The 14,575-nt window shown below is 32.8% G+C and overlaps 1 protein-coding gene across 1 annotated transcript; it reads left to right on the forward strand.

Annotated features, from left to right (window-relative positions):
- Positions 1-269: 269 nt before the first annotated feature.
- LOC128215217 (QRFP-like peptide receptor) lies at positions 270-14,314 on the forward strand. The gene is made up of 6 exons (XM_052921924.1): positions 270-658; positions 4,314-4,437; positions 7,541-7,761; positions 10,927-11,056; positions 12,671-12,796; positions 14,090-14,314. The coding sequence occupies exons 1-6, from the start codon at positions 270-272 to the stop codon at positions 14,312-14,314; spliced, it is 1,215 nt and encodes a 404-aa protein (XP_052777884.1).
- The last annotated feature ends 261 nt before the right edge of the window (positions 14,315-14,575 follow it).

Below are 14,575 nucleotides of genomic sequence, written 5' to 3' on the forward strand. Positions count from 1 at the left end.
TGATGATAACACTTGGTAGTTGTAAAGTTTACAAAATCAGTCAGGCGACTTCAGTTGCTTTTTTATAAGTGTATGAAACCTTGATAGAATGAAGATTTCTATTTTCTAAATACATATTTCACTCCTTGGATAAAATGAATGTAGTATGTTTGTAATTTATCGAAATTATGATGACAGAAACTAACAAAACGTCGTTTACAGTTGATGATACTTTCGGTTTAGACTCCGACTATTTAGCTCACGATGAATTCTACTCGTACATTTCGACAATGTATGACGAATCAGAATACGCCGACGATAACCGGTTTTACTACGTCGGCGATTTGTCAAGACTAAGAAAACCGTGGCTGGAAGAGGCGGACTACATTCCGACGGTGATAATGTACGGTATAGCTTTTATCGTAGGTGTGATTGGAAACGGATTAGTGATATGTGCCATTGTTGGAGATATTAAACACCGAACAAATACAACGATATTTTTGCTGAGTTTAGCGACTTCGGATGTACTGTTTTTGGTAGTGTGTGTACCTTATGAGTTGAGTCGACATTTTATTGACCATTGGCAACTGGGCTCGTTTTTGTGCAAGTTTTATGGCTTTATAGAGATGGTGACTGCTGTGCTAACTGTCCTAAACCTTACGATTGTTAGTATGGAAAGGTGAGTATCTACAAAATATTTACATAAGCCTAGTATTTCGTGAACAGAAAATTTGACTTCAAAGTCATATTGTATAACTCAACAACGGCTAAACATCATTGTTAATTTCGATATGGCGTTCTTGATTAGTTCTACGTTATTTAATCAAAGGTTTTCGACGTTATCTGCTGTATTTTAATACAAACATTTGTTGTCGATAACCTTTCTTCAAAACTATTAAACAGCTTTAAACGGAGTTTTATATGTATTTAACATAATTGATAATGATTCAAAATGTAATGTTAAAAAATCACTGGCAATGTTTTGTTGGTCCATGATGCCATGTTTGCTCTCAAGATACGCTAGCGCGCTTAATTTTATTTGATAACGTGCCCTCTAACGTTTAAAAAAATGTGCACACGCCAAATGCGATCAATCCTGAATGGTTTTAATGTATTAGTGTATCCATCATATTAAGGGTTATTGAAATAGTTTTAAAATAATTGCACATTTAACGTATCTGCAATCCCTTTATAGGCGCTATAGAGGTAGGGATCAGGTTAACAAGTTAGCAAAATATATTGTTATCGTAATCTCAATTGCCAAAAGTATTTTTATATAAAGTGTAGATATTACATAGAAATGTATTTTAGAAAATTACAATCGCTTGAACTGTTATCTGAAAAGTGGTTTGATCAAATATGTACATACAATGTATTTACGACCAAGAAGCGATACCACTTCGATTGATGCCATGTTTTTATGAGACCACGAGACATGGTTACTTCCGATGACGCCTTCAAATGAATCTTTGACCTTGCATTTAATACTCCTGTCACACTATACAATGCTGGATAGTACCGTACTCCATCACAAATGTCTGAGTTAACGTGACTAATTACGAGGCGGAAACGTACGATTTGAAGACTGTATGCGGATTTACTAAGACATCTTTTTAAGTGGATTTGAAATATGTACGACAATATTCAAGCGTTCTGACGTTCCTTACACTATTCGTACGAAATTGAAAATTCAACATACAGTCGAACGCTATTGGCTCGAACTCCTAGCGACCGGCGAAAATACCTCGAGTCTCGGATACTTCGAGCATAGCGGGAATTCTTTCCTTCCGTATAAAGAAATGGGACCTTAACATCCAAACGAGGTCTTCGAGCCAAACGACTTCGAGTCAACGGGGTTCGACTGTACTTAGTATAAATGGTTAAAGATTATAATAGGTATTTGCCAAAATCATTGTGTAATTTGACCATTCAGCATCAAGAAAACATTTTAAAGTAAGATGACAATTTACCTAATAAACGGCAAGTTATGATCATTTCCAAAAATGTTATCTTTATCTAAACATATACAAACTATATTTACTACCACATTCTATTTTTTGACATAATTTGTACTTTCAAAAGTGGGGTAATCAGTTTAGATAAAAATATCACTCCAATGGATTTCAAAGCTATTCCTTAAAGTTGATATCTTTACTCCTTAGTTTGCAGTGAAATATATTCACTGTTGTTATTTCACAAATGAGACTAAATATTTAACCGAAATACCTTAATTTAATGTTTTAATTTAAATGTTTAAGTATAAATTTACTATCGAAATAATAAGTCCAACTCCAATAGATTTGTCCTGGGATCGGATTGATCGTTTGACCAAGGTTACACAAACTGTGTGTAAAATAAGTATCGAAGGAGTTTAGTTGTTATTTCAAGACATTCATGAATGTCGATAAAGATGCATATCTGTGGCCTTAACATATCGCGGGGATGTCGTTTGACAAAATATAAACCATTTTTATCGTGTAATGGAAATGATGTTCTCATAAAGAGGTCTACAATAACTACAGCAAAAGCTTTAAACAGAATATGAAGTCGACATCATTTAATACTTCAGTCTTTTGATATGCAAATAAAAATCTCAAAAGGGTAAAACAGATTGAGTTAAAAGTAATGACGTTTTCATTTGCCTAGAGCTAGGATAATATCATGACTTACGAAGTAAGAAGTGCATATATGTGCAAATTTAAAAACCAGATTGCTATAAAAATATATTGCCTTAAGAAATTTATCACATGATAATTGTGATTCAATACCAAATGACATGAAAACAGCATGATGACAATTCCGAGATTGTGCCATTTTAATTTTCTTAAATTCTGCTCAGAAGATATATTTTTCCATTTGTAGATTTTTACTCTGAGTGTATTCATTTCTGATGAAGGATTGCCCGTCTGGAAATAATTGCAATGGCTCGAAAGAAATTTAATTAGTGGATAAGAGACTTTGCTGGAAACAAAATTTGTTATTCCACTTAACACCGCATTTTTAACGGTTTTTACGGTTAACATTTAATTGAAACATGTTTATAACGTCTTCTTATACATGAATGAATAAGGTTAAGATTGCGTTTACTTGGGATTGATATATTGCGAACAAAACGAAAATAAATTTGCAATTAAAACACATAACAAAACACTTATACATACTTAACATTATTTCTGCATTGGATAAAGTTCATTCCTACTTTACTTACGAAACCATTAAGTCGGTATATGCCGAATTTTGAAGGATTTTTACGGTTTACATTTAATTAAAACATTTTTGCAACCTGTTCTATTACATAAAAACAAGAAAGTTGAGTACGTGGGAACTTGGGTATGATATATTGGGAAAACAATGAAATTAAATCGCAATGTAAAAACATTTATAACACTTAAACTAATAAAGTATTTATACTAGTTTATTGTTACTTACTTACGACGAAATGAACGGATTTACCAATTCTAGCTGATCGTAAAACTGGCGGAATTCACCGGTTCTTGCCGAAAGCGCGCTTAGAAGTGAGTGTAAATTATTAGTTTTTTACCGATATCGGGCTTTTTTCAATCAATGGTTTAGAGGTCAGAGCTAATGAAACCATTAAGTCGACACAAATAGGTAGCCAAGTTGGCCAAGGCATTCGCGTTAACACTGATAATAAATAAATAATGGTTAAGATTGGTAACTGATGTTTTTGGTAACTTGCTGCTTTTATTTTGTACATTATTTTAAAACAGTATTTGATAAAGGTCACGTCCAAAAATATTATGGAAAAAAAATGAAAGAAAGACAATATCGGGTTAATTGGGAGCACAATTTACATGTCAAATATTTGACATTTGATATATTTTGATATTTGACATTCAACAAAATCAATGTAGAAGGTAAACGTGCATATAATTTATACTTCGATATTTAGCTACATAAACAAAGAAGAACAAACTGTGTAAACCAAATAGTAGAATGAAGAGCAACTGTATTTATTTTGTTACTGTTTACTTTTAATAAGATTTTAATTCAATTTTTATTTTGAAATTATAGATTTTCATTTACATTTACATTTTTTTCTAGTTCTTTAAAATAAGGTATCTCAACGTTTAAAATGAAAGCTTTCATGTTTTTTTCAGATAATGAAATTTCATAGCCACGACACACAGATATAATTGGAAGGAATACACGTGTTCACGTGTTTCTAATTGGTTATATGTTTTTGATATGATGGCCATTAAACTAACATATTATATATGTCTGGCTCCTTTTGTATCACTATGAATATTTCTAATCCAAGCCCAGGTCCGGACAGCTAGCTGGAGATATTAGCATGTTTTCTTTTACTTCAGGTATGTGGCTATCGTGCACCCAATGAGGTCCCGGTATTACTGCACGTTCGGAAACATGCGGCGCATTATACCGCTGGTGTGGCTGCTGGCCACTCTGCTGTCTTCTCCGGCTTTCATCATCATGGTGAGTACAATGTTACCTAAGCAATTTAGTTTAGGATAACAGTTTTATTTGTTTTAGAATTCATTTATATCAATTAAGTTTAGATTATACAAATTCAGTGCAGTTTATATACTATATGTTTAGTAATATACAATAAGTTAGGTTTCATACGTCAATGTATGTTGTTGTTTATCAGTTTAAGGTCGATTGGATTTAGTTTAAATCAGTTATGTTTAGTTCATATCATTGTAGTTCTGTTTAGTTTGTATGAATTCGGCTTAGTCTATGTCACTTAAGTTTAGTTCATATATTGATTGTAAAAATAGTTTCTCTCTTGTATTATGCTAGAGTATGTCCTGTATAGGAATAGATAATGCTTTAGGTTTAAATAGCATCCAGTAGCGGAAGTAGGCGGGACGTAGATGGTGCTAACCAAATACCACAACGGGTACTGGTTTCTTAGACCTAACTGAAAGAAAATATTGTTCGTCTTCTACCGGATGTTATGTAGACACCAGTTAAGACATGTTACCTATGTTAGAATTAGATTTGGGGTCTGACCTACAAATCATCTTGTTGGATTCACTTACTCTCTACTCCACTAGAATGCGCATACAGCGATAATGACGAACATTTGTTTTAGAAGTATATAATAAATAATATTTTTTTATTCAAAATTCAAGGACAGTTTTTTACCCTAGTTTTGTCATCAAAACTCATCTTCAAAATATTTCAGAAAACGTACAATTTGTTTTACCTCTTTTGGTAAGGTTATGCAAACCTAACAATTATGAAGTGTTTCCGGTATAGCGCCGAACTGAAAGCTTTCATAGAAATCATACATGTATCTTTACACAATGTCAAAGACAGTTCAAGGTCCACATTTTTGTCTGACAACTAAATTAAACAAATAACAGGATTTTTTGTAGAAAGATTATTGAAATATAATATTCAACATTTTCGCCATAATTCTAGATGCTTTTTTGAATTACTGGCCACTCGACAAAGTAAGTGAGGTATGCTTTTACTCCGTGAAACGAATGAGTGTTTCTAAATTGGATGCTCGTATATCTTAGTTCAGCATTAAACAGGAGCACTAAATCTTTTAGTAATGTTAAACTCTTGAAAGGTTTCTGGATGAAATGTCAATGTACGTTTTACTTTTAAGACTAAAACCTCGCCGTATGTCAAAGACCTGCGACGTTCAATGGCAGTCGTCATTGACACGGTGTTGTTGAAGCAATTCTGGACAAAAAGCAGTACTTTTTTATTTTTATTTCCAACTCAGGTGTCGATGTCTTATAAAACAGTGCCATAGTGTAAGCTGTACTGTTCTTGAACAATAAACAATTTTTAGTCAGAGACCACTAATAAAATATCAGCGACATTTTTTTTATTTACAGTCAAGCAAGGGGATTCTTCGGGGGGAGAGTGCACAGTTATTCTCAAAAACATGAAAATGAAGTTTTAGTTTGAATAAAAGAAATAATAAAGGCATTACTGTCAACGTCCACCTAGCACAGGTTAAGGCGATTAATTTTAATTTTGACTGCGTTCATACCCTAATAATGACACCATTACTATTGATTTGGCTACATACAACGAAATGAGGGCGCTTAAATCTACATGTGTACATTCTAAAATTTAGTTTCTAGATGTTGGGATAACGCTGGAATTCAAAATAATTATGACTATTTCAAATGTGTTATTTTTTAAAATGTTTTGTTAAATCGTTCAATAGCTGGCTGAGTAAGATTTTAACAGTACATATGTGTTAAGTGTTGCTCAATTTTCCACTACATAAATAGATTGTCCCAAAATCATGTGCCTCTACACCGTAACACGTATAATTATCTAGCTTCTGTTATGAATAGATTAGTGTTTTCATCAATGTTGTAACTTACCTCTTCGAATACTGAACCGGGGCAGCAAGTTTGAGGCGTACATTCACAACTTAGTAGTGGAAATATGCATTTTCTCTCCTTATGTTTTGATCCCAATGTGATCTTGCAAATGACACATTTGTAACAAGGGGAGAGAACTGGTAATATTTATTAATAAAATTATCAATTATATTATCATTTAATGTGGGTAAATATTCGTAAGGAATATTTGTACTTTAATTGGTCATACACTTAAAGATTTTAGTAAAATTGTTCGTGCATGGCGGCCATTTTGAATTTGTTTTCGGTAGCGTGGATCTAAGGAACAAAGTCTTTTGCTAGTCTGCAAGATACCATGTCCAAATGTTTATGCTTTTCCCATTTCTTGAAGATTTTTTGGTAATAATTTGACTTCACTAAACTTCGTTCATACCCTGAAAATGGCATCAATCACGCAATTCATTACTTAATTTCATTTGAAAACAAAACTTACAGTATTCTTTCTCACCCATTTTTTAAATTCTTTAACGATCCGAACGTCACCTGAAACAGTTCATCATATGACGTCATAATACAGCGGTAAAAATTCAATCACGTTTTAGTTGCTACGTTAACGTATCTTTTAACGTAAAATGGAAACGCTTATGACAACAATACATTTAACACATCATAAAATAACACTTTTTAACATGTTGATTAATGTTTTATCGTGGCCCTGCTGTCACAATTTGAAAAATATTAAGATTAACAATTTTCAACTGCGGGTTATTAATACGCAATGATTTGCGATCCGAACATATCCAAAAATGTTGAGTTGATCGGAAAACAAATGTAATTGCCGAAAGGCCGTTCATGTTAGTACAGGACGTTAAGACTTAATTATTTAAGGATTGGTCGCATGCTTCTTGCGTTTATGGTGCATCAACGCAGTGAGTAGGCGGGAAAATTCCATTAAGCGCTTCTAGGTAATGTTGCCGCTTGCCCTGACGTCCTAACTCATTGCGTGTTTAACAGAGGACAAGACAAATGTGAATATTTTCTACTGGAGATATATCAAAATATATTCAACCCTTCGGCAAATCAGATAATACATAAGTACGCTGTGGATGAAAACAATGTATATTTCTACGAGAATTAATAAGAAATATATCACTGCCTACTGTCTCAGGATTTTAAAGACAGTGTAGGTATGTTTGACAAAGTAAAAAAATATGTTCCAAATAAAGGTGTTTTTTTTTCAGTCAACAGAGTTGTCCGTATTTTACAACAACCAATCCAGTGTGGACATGATATTCTGCTCGGACCATGGCGTTGCTGACAACTACCGGTTGGCCTTTGCCTGCTATCAATTCTTGATAATGTTCATGGCACCCACGATCATCATGATTGTGTGCTACTCTCGCGTCATCCATGTTTTGTGGGTCAGCACTAAACAATTGGTCAAAATCACTCCTCCAGACAGGTGAGTTAGTCTTTAAAGTCGTTATTCTTTGCAGTGATCTCCCTTGACAAACAGAGAACATCTGTGCCATCACTTACACATAAACTAGAACATAAAAAGTATTTTTAAATGTATTGAAGTTGATTTATCTAGCGCTTATTTTGGAGTTAAATAAAAATAAATGTCTTAAATGCAAGATTGTTTTAACTCTTTTTTACGACGGCAAATAATTTCCACTATCACCATGTGATTTGCGTGAAATTTTTTTTACTGCAAAATGGAAATAACTGCTTCATGGACTGCTGTTGCCAGTGTTCTTTGTTTAACTATCTTGTCTAACTGAATCAGGCTTAAAAAGAGGATATGTATGTATATACACTTGGTTTATTACTATGTAATATATATGAAATCGGCAAAATGTTTGACGCTTCGTCAATGAAACATCGTTAAATGCAACTGGTGTTAAGAAGCACTTAGATAATAGGTAATGAATACATCGAAATTTGTGAAAATTACAGCGAAAATAATCAACATTCAAATGTTTGTGTTTATGTTTATAGGTAAGTGCAGTGAAAATAACTTTAAAGAGATATTGTAAGCAACCAGTAGAGTATTTCTATAATCCTGATATAAACAAATCTACTAATCAAAGCAGATTTAGTGGCTAGAACACTTTACTGAAGGTTACCTGTTAGCTAAAGTGCAAACTGTTCAGGTCTAGAATTTGTCGTTAATGCAAAGTCCGTCGTGGTATATCTAAATTAGAATTTTCGTCCGCAAATAAATTTGATACCATGAAATGTAATTGTCTTATCTTGAAAAGGAAATGATATGTAAATGTCAACTCGCTTCCCCTTTCTTGTTAATCATATTAGCAACTTTCTGTCCGAAATTGAAAATTCGCTCTGTATGACAACAAAGATTGCTATCCCTAACTAAATACTAAGACGCATTCGGATTTGACGAACCACAAACAGGATTAGTTGAACAAAACCATACTTAATTCGGGCTCGTCGGTGTTTTTTTAAAACTAATACATAATACATTAGACACTGTAACCCATATCAAGACATTGCGGGGATTGCAATTTAAGTGTTTTTATTAACTAGGGAAATAAAGAACTATTTTATTGCATGCGTCTCGTCGTGTTTAGACCATGAAAACCTTTTGACCTCGTTTCATGAACAAAGAGAAACAACACAGTCTCCGGAATGATTTTACCCATTGAATGTTTAAAATCCCAGTACTACTTAGGATTAAATAAGTAGAGAAAAAAGTGCACAAATTACTACGGTCAATGCTAAGATATTGTTTGATAAAACCACGGTGCTTTGGGAAAATTGATCGGAAATACCAAAGGAATCACTCATTCGGTTGATAAGTTGAAGGAGCTAAGCTCTTTATAGACGACACATTTTTAAGGGATTTTGGACTGAGTCTGGAGAAATTCTGAACATTTAAGAACTAAAACCACATGAACAGAATTAAGCTCCTGTTTGTAAAACAAATGTGAATCAAGCATTTTCAAAGAAAATATATCAATGTTGTATATTAAGAAATCGCCGATTTTATGTGTCAATACTAATTGTGGTGTCACTTTTCTTCGTAATATAACACTAGCTTTTCACTGAAATATTATGCAAATAACAGTGTAAGTATGATTATTTTGTTTAAAATGTTTTAACCAAAGTCTTTTTTAGTAGAAAATTGTAATGATAAATATATAAAGCAACACAGAATTCTTGGCATTAACAACACAATGTACAAAACCAGCTGCTTCGGGCTTTTTTTACACTTTAAATGTTTAACTCTCACTCGCTTGGAGGAACAACACTATCGCGGGTGGAAACAACAAGACGCAAGGTTATCCGGAACAAAAACCTACTCGACAGCAACGCCATCATTAATATGATTTGGGGAAGATAATAAATTAATTTAAAAGTAGCTAAGTTAGTACAAAACATTGCTCTATGGAACTACAAACACTGTTGTGAAACTATTAGCAAACATAATTTTACATATTACTATAAAATTATCTGTTAATAAGAATTCAACACTTTAAGCATTTTTTAATAGTGGAACAGCTTATTTAAATTTGTCAAATATGCTGCTTTTTATGTCGCCTACGTTGAAATCATGTTGTCCAGCGTCGACGACTGTAACGTCACAATTCCATGTCAGCTCTATTACTTATTTCTAAGTGAATCGTTACAAAAAGAGAACAAATTGAAATTTTACGAGCATTTCTTATCCAACCTTTAGCGAGCTTGCCTTCTACATTTGAGGTCATAATTTATGGACTGAATTTAATATATACAGTGAGGTCCAAAATATATCAAGAAACATATAAATATTTGATCAACTTCTTTTTCACATACTAACAGCAGTGCTTTTAAATTTATAATGTTCTGTCATTTTAACGCGGATGACCTAATGTATCATTCCTAATAAACATATTACTCAGTATTATAAAAACAAATGATGTTCGAGGGCAAACAAATATACTGTTATATGCCTAGTCAATGACCGTAATTAGATTGCGTATAATAACTATCAACATTGAATGATACAGTTATAAATAACAATATGAAGCAATAAGATTGTATATCTTTTTTCTCTTTTACATTTCACACAAGTTTTAAAAACTGATATAGGATACAACATATTTTTTGTGATATTCGGCCCTATCAATTGTCGAAATTTGACCAGTCACAATGTATTTACACTAACTTGAGCATTTTTAAACATTTTCACCGTGCTTGTTACGATGATTATGGGACATAGTATGTCGTAAAAGTAAATACACAACAACATCACACTATCCATTCTCGAGAAATGGTTATTAAATATTCCTAATCTCACCAAAGTCACACTGACTGCTCTCTTTCTTGAGAATGTCTCCGTCAATCTTTACAATACTCAATGGTAAACAACCAAACTGCACTATTTCTTTTGAGTTATGACCTTGCATTTGTCACAAACAGACTTAAGTGAAATTTTCCCTTTCTTACTGGAATGTTGTTTCAGTTTCCACTGAAAAAAGAGGGGGCTTCAAGCTGGCGTGATATTCTTTTTTTCTCAAAATTTAGTAAACACAGCGTAATAAGTCCCACTCATACAGCCGAAACGTGGTGTATTTCGTTTGCTCTAAGTTTTTTGAGCATTTATCTTGATTTATATTCATAGGGCGTGTGACGCATTGTTTCTGACAAGGATTGAAACATGTAGTCTTAGAATGAACAACCCTACTGTTCCCAGACTCCTAAAGCGAGCCATCACCAGCCATAAATCTAAAGTTCTAGCTAGCAGACGTCAGGTAGTGTTTTCGTTATAAAAATTGCAATTGGAATTGTTGTTAGAAAGTAAAGACCATGTCTTGAAATATTCAATACAAGATAAAAAAATAAACAATTTTGATATATTAAAACAATACCATGCCTTTAAAGTTATTAAAGGGTTTAATGTTTTTTTTAAATGCCTTGTGGCCCAACACTGTTTTGGTATCATTTGAAAGGGATTTGTATGCAGAAAAAAAGTAAAGATATTCTGAAAGTAATTTTCCACACTGATTGCAAAAACGTTCATATAACGTTCATAATTAGTTGTAATTAAAAGCAAATATACAGACTGATATTACTTTATGTAAAAAGAACCTTTAGGTATCTCTTAACCATCGGGACAAGTTTATATGCGTCATGTTTTTGAGGTATTGACTTCAACTCTCAAACACTTATTAACTTGGTTAGGTAAAAGTGCAGTGTAAACTAAACGTGATTGTGGGTATGGTAATATCAAAGTTAATGCTCTTCGATCATGTTTATACTTTGAAACTCAAATCACTAGGTCGTGTGGGCTATATAGGGATCAACTGATCCCGTCCGTCCGTTCATCGTTCAGTCCTTCCTACCATCCATGAACATCGGGACTAGTATGTTGTTCTCCATAACTCCTTATGTGTTCGAGGTATTGATTCGAAACATCGTGCACATATTACATGTATTCAAGAGAACTGCTGTGCAAAAGAAAAAAAAACATATATTGAATGCGCTATTTTCAGAGCTTTGGCCCTTTTGATTTTTTATTCTTATTCTTTTATTTCACTAAGCTGTACAAAAACATTTTTTTTATGTTTGGTATTGTTAGAGTTATTGCCTGATTTTGTGTATTTTAAGAAGTTTTCTACTTAATGTTAACTTCTATCAGTAACTCCATTTCTTTTTAATGTATTGAATTCAAACTTTGAAAAAATAGAACATTATTTAATACATTGTGTGTTTTAGAGTTAGTGCCCATTGGTTAAATTTATACTAACCTTTTACTGATACAAGTCAACTTTTTCCCATGGCTCCATTACTTGTTTAGCTATTTTCTTCAAAATTATGATTTTTTTAGCAAACGTGCATTACCAATAATTATCCTACCATAAATAAGGCAACAATAACCTAACAGTCAACTAACTAAAAAAAAAAATGTGATAATTTAAATAGCAAAAAGATAATTTCATGCATTTTTTCAACGATATTATAGTCTTTATAATAATACTTATGTAACTTAGCCTTTTCACCGACATACAACAATCAGTAGCATACATCACTCAATTGGGTTTTATGTTGTTTTCTTTTAATCATTTCCAGTGACAGCTCTAGTTAATTTAACATAGAAGTAACCACCAAGCAAATGCCTTTTGGATGATACCAAAATGTAACATTAAGGTTATTGTAAACTAGCTTGTTTATGGGTCCGATTCCTCAGTTACGTAAAGTGTTATCAAAGATGACCAACTCTTGTTCCGTTGAGTTCATGAAAGGTAAATTTAATATCAAAATGAAGTGTACAAGCATTGATTATATAGTATCAATTTTAAAATGTTAAGGATGCAGATAAAAACATCATCGTTTTTAAATAAACACGATGTTCAATTATATTCCAGGTCATTAAACTGTTGCTGATTATCGTTGTGGCGTTCTTGCTTAGTTGGGGTCCAAAACTGACGCTAAGAATTATCCAAAAGCTTCAGTTAGATATATTATTTTCGGAATCTGCGTATGCCATTAAGGTAAGTTGATGGAATATAAGATATTTGTTTTTACCTCTATATAAGATCGTTTTTTTTTCAATAGATCCCATAGAGAAACGCATGTTAACCGCCTAATACCAAATTACAGTGGTCGCCATAACTGAGGTCGAAAGTGTAAACAGAACCAATGTGAATTAATCTTGATTTAAAAACAGTCTCAGTGTTTGAGAGGTAGTTTCATGATATAAATGGTTTCATGACACTTTGATAAAAATCACCCTCACACTCAGAGACCAGTCTCATTCGCTTGTAGTCAGTTCGCGACTGATCGGCTGCCGTGATGTTCCATATTAAATCAAAAAGATTATAATATCCGTCAGCTTATGTAGGAGTTCCTGTTGGCGAATAAATATTGTAGCAATTTTCACTCTATTTTGTTGACTCTCTGCAACTTCGGTATCAAAGAGTAGTATAATTATAATATTGGTGATTTCAGATGAATTATCGGTAAAACTCAATTTTGGTGCTAAAATTTGCATCCCTCTAAAGTTGATATTTTCACTCCTAAGCATAGTTTTAAATGCTGTTATTTGATAATATTCCACGAAAAAGGAAGGAAATTATAACTTTGTTTTTTTTAACAATTGATTTGTTAAGCACGGTAACTTTAAGTTATATAAGTTCCATTTATATACGTCATTTGAAACCGATCCTTGCTAATAAACTGAAAGTTATTGTTGTTATTTTTTTCCAGAATATTTCACAAAATTATTATTTACATACAACCTGACTAAGCGTTAATTTTCCTTATTATAATTTTTAACATTTTTAATGAGCAAGGCATTATATAAGTTTAGCTTATTTCTGTATTATCTGTATACAATATGGTACATGCAAACATATCTGCGCATGATAAAACGATTTTCACATGCACGTGTTAAAGACAATAACAAATCGTTTTCTCTTGCATAAAAATGCCTGTAATCCCGGATAGATCAGTTCTGGTTCTTTAGTGATATATGCAATCACCATGTCAAGAAACGCTTTAGAAGTTTCCTAAGACGTGAGATCGAAGCGTCTAAATCATAACATAAAAGAAACAAACAAAAAGGTTGTGTAAGAAAAAACAATCCATAAAGAGCATTGCTGTTAGATGATTGTTTTGGTGTATGCTCATGTTTTGTATTTCCGAAAAATCCCTCGTCAGAGTTACTTTCTGAAAATATACATACAGTACGCGCGCAAAAACTTCATCTATTCGATTATTAAATAAAACTTAGAAAGTGAATTATTAATGAATAATTCTAATGTGTAGTTAATGTTTAATTTCAGGTATTTGTCGACTGGTTGCCTTATATTCAGGCTTGCATCAATCCAATATTTTACTGCTTCATGTCGAGAAAGTTTCGACGAAGTGTTCGAGTAATGTTTGCTCGATCCTCACGCAGGAGTCTTCCAGAAAGTGCTAATGGATTCCAGACTGTGACGTCATCATCCGACCCACGTAACAAACAAAACCAAACCTACTTACATCTAGTGTTTCGTGAAGATTCGTGATAAAAGCGTGCAATTGAACAGGAGAAATTAGATTTACAGCAGCGAGAAGCAATATGCTAGGTCACGTGGTATGTCCGGTAATGGTCGAAAGATGTTTGGTTTCTTATCGTAGTACAACATGTGTTTATTTGATATAATTTAAAAAGGCATTGACACAATATATGACGAAATTTGCGTATTGTAGACAATGTAGTACGCTGTACAAGTATTTATAAAAAAATCGTGTTGTGTTCTGTTCTGCTCTACCATTTTGCTATCATT

This window comes from Mya arenaria, chromosome 13, assembly GCF_026914265.1.
Source record: "Mya arenaria isolate MELC-2E11 chromosome 13, ASM2691426v1".
Taxonomy (NCBI): Eukaryota; Metazoa; Mollusca; class Bivalvia; order Myida; family Myidae; genus Mya; species Mya arenaria.